Source organism: Hyalella azteca, unplaced genomic scaffold, assembly GCF_000764305.2.
Source record: "Hyalella azteca isolate HAZT.00-mixed unplaced genomic scaffold, Hazt_2.0.2 contig9153, whole genome shotgun sequence".
In the NCBI taxonomy this organism is placed as follows: domain Eukaryota; kingdom Metazoa; phylum Arthropoda; class Malacostraca; order Amphipoda; family Hyalellidae; genus Hyalella; species Hyalella azteca.
The window spans coordinates 392,336-401,762 of record NW_025939230.1 but is presented as its reverse complement, the minus strand read 5'-3'; the positions used below and the strand labels follow the sequence as shown (position 1 = coordinate 401,762).

Here is a 9,427-nt window from a genome sequence, read left to right as displayed (position 1 = left end):
TGTATGACTCTTAAAAATCCTAATTTTTTTCCGAGCTTTTATTGGGTAATACTTCCGATAGTTTGAAATTTACGATCCTGACATTCGCTGATCAGTTAAATCAATGATCGTTCTGAAATTTATAAATTAAAGATTTCGACCCGGAATACATATGCATGTAGGAATATCTGGGTTAGCTTTTTTCCTACCATAATGATTATAATAATTTTATTTAATTAAATCTTAATCTTTAAGCATCTTTCTCTCATTGGCTGAAAATCATCGAAGAATAAATAACATTAATTCCCTCTTATAGTAGAGGCAAGTTCTACTCACTACAGTAATATAAACATTTGCAAATATTTTCGAGGTTGCGCTCAAACATTGAACTCATTATATTAAGCTCTACCTGAGTATCGGATTACGTGACTAAGGAAGTAAGGGACGAGTAAGACACATCAGTCCAGATAACGTATCTTGTATACGGGGTGGTAATACTGAGTTGCGATACAGAGGAATAAGCTACGGCATCGACCGTAATGTCGGATAAGACTACCGACACGCTAGCCAAGTCATCTGTCCCTTCTCCATTGACTCCGTTCATTTCCACCCCGTGCATCATCGCTCCTTCCAACGGTGTTTCTCTCAGCGTTGCTCTGTCTTCCCTGAGCGCGAGGGGCGTGCAGTGCGGTGGGCATCGCCATTTTCTGTGAGGACATGACATTGGTTCTTGCTCTATTGTATTTTTCTCCACTTTTTTTCTTCATTTGATGCGGTGGAAACGACAGTTTTCTTTGGTGCAATCCTCTCTGTTCAGGATACTCCAGCACAGCGTAGGACGATAGAAGGGGAAATCCTTACCTTTTTTGCACCCTATGAGATGACCGATTCCATAATCAAAAAATTTATTACACATTCTAGGGAGTGAGAGTGTGCATCCTTCACCGTTCTTCCCGTATTCACATCTATTTTAAAGGTATTTCCAGCAATCACCTTTCTTAACTCACGGCCTGCCTGAGAGTACATAGGCTTCTTGGGAGGAGGGTAAGGTTGTGAAAGATGATGGCAAACCGATCTCCAAATCCAGAAGGTTCAAGGCCGTGGTATAGGTCGTAGGGTTGGGGGCAACGCTAGCACCAGGGGTTCGTGCAGGGGAGAGGGGAGTGGGGTCAGAAGTAATTTTGTGGATAGGGGTAGGACTAAGGATCGGGTTAAGGGTAGGGGTAGAGTTAGTACAGGGAGCGAGGGTAGGGGTGAGGCTCAGAGCAGGGGTAGGGGTTGGAGTGGGGTTTTTTGCTTATGGTAGGGTTAAGGCTGGCGGAGAGGAGAGGGGAGGTAGCATGGGAGGGAGAGGGGATAAGGCTGGAAGGGGAGAAATGGAGAAGGTCGCTGGATATGCCTGTATGTCGGACATTCATGGCTGACTGAAGCTTTGTTTTACTCACGTTGTATTTATCTCAGCATTCATTCAGAAAGCAATGTTTGCATTCATATAAAACTCTGGTCTGGTCAAGTCTTACGATAACGTAAAGCGGAAGCTCGGTACACTGAAGGTGTGAAAACAAACGACATCTGTTACATTAAACGGCTAATGGTGCTTTGCAAGAGTAACGGCAGGTTGCACAATAACTTCCCTTAGAGGGCTCAATCACAACACTTTTTGCCATAAGGCCGTATTATATTAATTTTGAGTTCGTTTATCTGGTTGCACTAATTCGTTTTTTTAAGATTCACCATATCAATGGATAGTTAGTACAAAAGGCCTCCCCATCTATCAATTAGTCTTGCCGTAGCTACACTACGGTAAGAAATTTTTGGCCGCGGCAGGCAGCACGGCCTGACAATCGGATACAAGTAATAAAATTTTAGTTCAGGCCTGGACTCGAATGCACACTTCCTACACACTTGACTACTATCTGAGTCACAAATGGATTTACTCTATTTTATTTAAATATCTAGATATTTGTGCCTATCACACTTTGCTATCGCTGATTCACTTCTTTACCGAAGAAAAACTACATAGATTTTCAACTTGAAATCGGATTTTTTTTCAATAAATTTAATATTTACAAAATTTTGAAGTATTAGGCTGTCCTGAAAACTTCCAACTGGCTTCCACACTCCTAGCGGCTTAATGAAATCCCTGATCTACCACGATCACTTCACTGGATTCATGACACGTGAGCTCAGATTTGAGAATAGCACTACCAGCTCAAAACTCAAAAACCGACGTAAATTCAGGCCCGCGGCAATAAATTTCACGCGAGCGGTGCACATCCTACCAGCACAACGATCATGTGGGAACCTTGATCAGGAGGGAACGATCTTGACTGGATTAAAATAAATGCTGTTTAAGTATGATTCATTCAAATTACAATCTGGCGCCTGAATTGAAATCTATTAAATTGTACTGATGATAAAAAGTGTATTATTGTAGCGCTTTCTCTTTTTCTATCCTGGTATTTTTAATAGGTCTACCAAATCCAAAAAATATAATTCAGCAAATATTTTTGCCCCTACCCAAACCTATATCCCTGATTTTGCAGTATCTGTTATAAGGTTGTAGCTAGGCGCGGCTTTTTGCTCTATGTAGACGCGGCCTACAAATAAGAGAAGTTAAATGCATGATCGCTCGTCACAAGAAAAACAAATCCCTTCTCATCAAATTGAACGAAAATTTAGTCGCTGAAACTTTATCAGTGCATATTAGATTCTACCTGCTCTCCCTACGAATGAGAATCTTTCGGTAAATATTTCCTGAAAAAGTCGTGTTACCTGGGCTCTCATCAATGACGCATTTCTAGTAGAAAAAGGCTAAATAGCACCAATATAAGCTAACTTAGATTCTGTCTAATTATATTTTAAAATTTTTTTCTATTTATAGTTGCGTTTTGTTGTGGCCGGAACCCGCATCACTCGCTTCTGGCAGCTACTGCGCCCCTTCCGAACGAGAAGCCGATGAACATCGCCCTGACAATTCAGTTCTCGTCGTCTCAATGCGGATTCTAGACTCGGTGGTCGCGTCCGTTCCATTTTGCTCTTTGTTGAGGTTAGGACATTTGACAGCCACTGGTGTTATTTATTTCTCGAGATACTAGAACTGGTGGCGGGATTTATGGATCCAACGTTTTCGGTATGGGATGTTGATGCTTCATTGTTATGAAAATTCATTAGTTCGAAAACCGATGATTAAGATTGTCTCCAAAATGTTTTCGACACATATTTGGTGAATTTACGTAATTGCAAATACCCTGTCAAAATTTAGGCGCGGCTATCGTTCGTTTTCGGTTGCCGCTCTCGGATTAGAGAAGAATCAGACATGAGATGGCCGCCTCCCCTAATCAGCCTCCCAAAAGATGCTATTTTGGGTAGTTGCATGGTTAAAAAATATAAGGGTCAAATGACACACGAAATCAGTGGCTGGTCAGGCCACCATTGGCTTGCCCTGCTCAGTAGCTGGCATTAGTTCTTAGTGAGAGCGTGACAAGCCTCCGATTCAAAAACCCATATACGATGCAAAAGTAGGCGCACGAGTTTCTAAACGCGTGGGTTTCACCACTCATGCATTGCGGGTACGTCTACGTGTGGGCGTTACGTTTTCTTAATTTGAATTTTTTTTGCTCACGCAAACCGCTTCAAAACTTTTGGGACAATATTTTGAAACGAAATTTTAGGGTCATTACATTACGCGTGCAATGATTACCCATCGGCACGCGACCATTAGGGTACGTACACAGTGAAAGCCGGTTGCCAGCGTGCTGGTTACCTGCTGAGGCTGGCGCCTGAAACAAGCGCGAGAGGTTGTTCACAGTGGAAGCAGGAAACCAGCACGCTGGCAACCTGCTTTCAATGTGTGCGTATTAATTAATTAGTGATTATTAATTGAATAATGCGTACTAATTGTCATAATGCTAATAGTATCACTAATAGTGATAATTCTAAACTAATAATAATTAGTGCGTATTAATTAATTAATTAGACAGTGATTAATTGATCACTCTCGATGCTCATCATGTGTTATTACCTGTCAAAAATCCCTCCAATTGCGTGCAGACTCATCGCCACCTTTATAAAGTTGTTTGTTTACATGAGAACCTCGACACGACGCCACTAAAGGGCCAAAGAAACAAAGAAAATGTAGGGCTTAAAGGTACAACTAATTCAAAAATGACCATATGCCAAGCAGGTTGAGCAGATAAGAATGTGCAGTACATTCCGGTAAATAGGTATAAGCAGGCAGTCGGCAGAAGCCTATTCGTACAGGTTTTCACTGTGAACACTTACATTATTATCCTATGTTCATTCTTGTGGCAGGTTGGAGCAGGTTGCCCGCGCGGGCAAACCGGCTTTCACTGTGTACGCACCCTTACGCGTGCTAACACGCGTGCGTTGAGTTGTCTTCGACCCGCATGCCCCGCGTTCATGTCAAGACGCTCGCGATACGTTTCAGTGAACACTCCAACGTTACTCTTGTGAGAACTACCTTGCGATATGTGTACATGAACACGCGTGCATTGCTTATACGTCGAGATGCGTGTATTGTGTGTGTTCACCAAAACACCAACGTTTCAGAGGCAGGGATACCAAAACAATCCCCTTTATACTCCCTAATAAGGAGTGGGAGGTTAGTTATCAACTACGCGGCTTGAGACAAAGCAGCGAGAGGTAGTTCGGAGTTTCGGACTGCGCAGGCACAGAGGCGCTGATCTTGAGCAGTCATACACTGTTATTCGTCACGTACAGACGTCGGTTGATGCACGCATCTCATTCGAATTGCGTAATCTTGTCGTGTATAGAGGACATGGCAGTCGAGTAATTTTTAAAAATTTAACTGAAGTATTGAAAATATTATTTCCGTCGAATGATAGAAGTTAATGCTCCCACCGTGATTAGATGGTTCCATTCGCCAATTTATATGAACATGCTGCTATAATCGAGAAAAGAGCCGCTGAAAGATACTTCGTTTATCCATATCGAACGATGGTTCAGCTCAGAGCAAAGGCTACAGGAAAATGCTTGATGAGTATCGAAGTTTCATAATGTGAAAATTACACCAATTTTAACAGCGGCTCGATTTGAAATATTTTCGTCAAGTATATTCTTGCGTGTTTTAACGAATTGTCACTCGATGATTTTGAAAAGTTAGGCGTGAAATGCCTTCATCACTTCGTGTCACTATTTTTCGGCAGCCTAATGTTTAATATTTTTCGTAGGAAAGACGTAGACTCCACTTAATTAGAAATTAGTTTTAGATGGCAGAATTTGTTGATTTATACGCGTGCGATTAACAACCAGAGAATTCGTTGATTTAAATTATCAAAGAGTCGGACAATTCTTCAGATGACGTTGGTAGATCGAAAGGCATATTTCAGGAAGTAGGTTTAGTTTATTAACGACGTTTCGAATGTAACAAACTTAATTAGAAGTGTAGACGTAAACTCAAAATAATTATCTGGCGGTTTTATAAAATTTCCCCAAAATAATTAAATTTCACTATAGAAGTCAGCGAAAGAAAACAGAATTTTTTACTCGTATCCCTCTGCGTAAAGAGGATACTAGTTTGACAAGCAAATTACCCGGAAAACGCGTATTCCAAGCAGAACGTGTTAATGATTAATGAGGCAGAAGCTCAACGCCGATGTACTCCAACCCAACAAGTATGAACGTGTACACGTGTAGCTGCTCGCTGCGCTGTCAACTACGTCAACATGGCTTGAGATAATGGCGTCAACTTGAAAATAATATAAATATCGTGAAACACACATAATTGAACCATATAATTTATAATTAATGATACAATCAATTAGTCTCAATTGATCGCAATATTTCAAGCACAGCATACTTGGAGCCTACACAAAATTCGCAATAAATTTACGCAGTATACAGGTGTTATCAGAGGAGCTGTTAGGTGATCTATAAATGACCCCTATGAGAAGGCTATCTTTGCCTTTTAGAGTAAGTTCGCACCACACTGATTCTCTAGCTGATTGATGCTCTACAGATAATTTGACTTGCTGGGCCCCATAGGAGGTTCTAACCCACAGAGCTACACCTCTACTGCACTGCTCTTCATTTAAGTTATGAAAACAATCAAAACCTGCAGCTGAAATTCAACAGGTACAATTTTCCCCCGTGATTTTTAGGGAGTGTTTCTGTAATGCAAATAATGTCTATACACTCGTTTGAGATCACAGTTAACAGTTCCCTTTTTTTGTTCAAAACGGAATCCGAGTTTGTGTAAAGACATTTTAGAACTTTTTGTGCACTTTCACTTTGATTTATGCGGTTGCTTCTTACAGTACTTACAGGTCTGGAACTGCGGACATGACTTCTACTGTTTAATTGTCTTCCTGCTCCGCTAACTGATCTTGTGCGGCAGGTGTTGTCTTGACATTGCGAGAGTGGTTGACCTGATTTTCCGCGCCTTTCCGCCTGATTCTCTCCTGCCATTTCTTGCGAAAAACCTCTCTCTCTCTAAAGGGGTGAAATCTTTCTTTACAAAAACACAAGATTCCATTTCGGCGCTTATTTCGCTACGGCAACCGGAACCTAAAGCGGGCATAGAGCTTCTAATTTACCCTGCCATAAGAACTTGGGGCGTCCGTGTGCCAGCGGCTGACAGGTCTTCGAATTTCGATAGGGTAGTCGTGAAAATGTCTGAGAAAATAGTCGAAAATGATTTTAAAATTTTAACACCGAAATTTTCTTTAGTGCCTAAAAAATGCTTTAATATATATTGAAAACCAATGATTCTTGCGATCTGATGATCGGATTAACTTTTTTCTAAATATAATGTAGATCAATCTCGGCTCGATCCTAAAACGTACCCATGATTATGGATTATTTCAATTTGGACGAAATTGATTCTAAGCGGAGTTTTTAAACGTCAAAATTCAATGACTGATATAATCACAGTGGTCTCTTGAAATGGTGAAATATTTTGACTCATTTATCTATTAAGGTGCGCAAATGAATTTAGGGAAAACCAGTGACGATACGAAATGGATTATTCCCCCCTATTTCAATCATTTCTGCTCATATCATGACAGCAGTTTCCATATTTAATATTGAAGCCATAGAGAAGCAGCATTTTTCCTTTCTATGCATTGCCACGAAATTCATACAACAGGAGTGAATTACTCCTACAGAATTCGTTTATCAAAAATTTCGAGTGTTAAAATGTCGAAAAGTTATTGAAAAATTTCATTAAATCACCCATACATAAATTGAGACCCATGATTGTTGTTAATTGGAATCAATTTATGTTACACAGCACTTCCGGAAAAATTAATCGGAAAATTTTTGATATTGCATTAACAACTCCCAGTCCGCCGGAAATTTTTCAAGGAATTAAGAGCTGCAAATAAAGTCTTTAATTCGTTTGTTACCATGTACCTATTAGTTATGTGGAAGTATTAAATGGTTAATGTATAATGAACTTCATAAATAAATTATGGGTTTGGATATTTAGTTACTACTGTCGCAGAAAATTACGATAAATCTTGAAAATTTTTCACTAACTACATGAATAATTATTTATAATATTACCTGCCTTCACTCCTTGTTTCCTGAAAGAAGATACCTTCTACCCTATGTTTTGAGTTGCTTGATTCAAGAAAGTAATTTGCTTTTCTATCCAAGGCATCCATAATGGAAATTAACCGTTGCATCTAAGTTTTGTCTCTCAATTCTAGCAACCTAATGATGAAAATTTTTGGAACAGGAATTACGAGAAAGTTTTTGTCATCCGCCACAGCAGAAACTAATTTCACTCATTCATGTTCTTTTTTAAATCTTCGGGATCTTCATTTGCAACATGTCAATGAGTTGATTTAGTCAGAGAGTGAAAAATACACTCAATGCATGCAGCAAATTTTTACTAGTCATCGTTATAAACCACTTTAATCAATAGATCAATCCGGAGTATGTTAGAATTCCACGGGTTATCAGCATCTATTATCCATCTCTGCGACTTTATTTCAGAACTTCATATCAAAAATAAATATTTGTAGCCACATAGTTTTCAGGAAAATCTACTCTAATAACTATTAATTTTTAGTCATGTATTGAAAATGTTTTCTTAGAAAATTGGATTATCGGACTATTAAGCAGCGTTAGCAATGATCCAGTCCACAAAGTAGGATACCTCAGTGTAAACACCAGGATATCCTGCTTCGGCGCATCCTCTTCCCCATGAGACAATGCCGCAAAAGAATTCACCGCAGGTCATGGGGCCACCAGAGTCACCCTGACAGGAATCCTTGCCAGCTTCTCCGGCGCAGATCATGGAATCAATTATTGATTGTGCTCCGTAACTGGCGCGGCAGTCGTCGTCACTGACAATAGGAACTGTCACCTTCTGGAGAATGGCAGGGCTACCGCCACTTTCCGTGAGAGTGCCCCAACCTGTCACCTGAGCCTCACCAGTGAACTCCTGTAATTGTTCGGGCAATGTAACGCTCTTCACAAAATCGTTGAACTCCAAGGGAGAGTCAACCATCAGCAAGGAGATGTCGTTATTGACGTTATGCTGGTTGTATCTCTCGTGCAAAATGATTTTGACGACCCGACGAGGTTGTTCAGTGCCCTCGTCTTTGAACAAGTCCCAGTCACCAGCGACGATCTGGAAAACGAAAATTTTGAAGTCAATAACAGAATCAGAAGAATACAATTTTACTAACCCCAACTTAGAGTACATTAGCTCGACGTTTTCCAACTACGAATTTCACTCCGTTAAAGTAAACATTTTAATGACCACATAATTTCTTGGCTACATCAAGATAGTTAGTATCAGAATCAAGAAAATATTATATAATTGCAATAGCTTGCAATTAAATGCAACATGTTAGTTTATTTGTTTTGTTTGGGGTTTGATTTGGCCTGACCTGCAAACGATAGCAAAAATTACCTGTAAACGATTGTAATAAAAATCTTACTCTCAAATTAACAGGATTATCGTAGTTGTCCCCGTGGACGCAGTGTCCCGCGCAGATCATAGTGTCAGGTGTGTAGACAGAAGCCCCGCAGAAGTGGAAGTTGTTGCCGAAGGAAGTGTCCTGGAAGCTCAGCTGGAAGGGGATCTCACCCGGAGTGGTTGACGAACCTCCAACAATCCTGAGGTGGCCTCTCCTGAAGCGAGGGATGGATGATGGAGCGGCTGCGGAAATATCAGTTTAGTATGGTTATTGGATAGGTGAAGTTGAGCAATTCCAAATGAACCAACCATAAAATAAAAAAAATGGCGCAGTAATGAATTTTTGCAAGTTCAAATAATATATTGTTTGCTTTTATCTTGTCAAAAGCCTACACAAATGATTATCATACTTTTTCATATTAGTTCATTCAATTGTTTCATTCTAAGGCAGCTGATTCTCAAAGCTGCTTCACTCACCAAGGGCCGAAGTCACCAGAATACACAGGATGTAAGCCTTCATGATGATCCAGTACT

The 9,427-nt window shown here is 40.2% G+C and overlaps 1 protein-coding gene across 1 annotated transcript; it reads right to left on the bottom strand.

Moving 5' to 3' along the window:
- Nucleotides 1-7,839: 7,839 nt before the first annotated feature.
- LOC108671053 (trypsin-1-like) lies at nt 7,840-9,427 on the bottom strand. Its single transcript, XM_018158537.2, has 3 exons — nt 9,371-9,427; nt 8,916-9,136; nt 7,840-8,602 (listed from the first exon to the last, which is right to left on the bottom strand). The coding sequence occupies exons 1-3, from the start codon at nt 9,411-9,413 to the stop codon at nt 8,084-8,086; spliced, it is 783 nt and encodes a 260-aa protein (XP_018014026.1). The 5' UTR covers nt 9,414-9,427; the 3' UTR covers nt 7,840-8,083.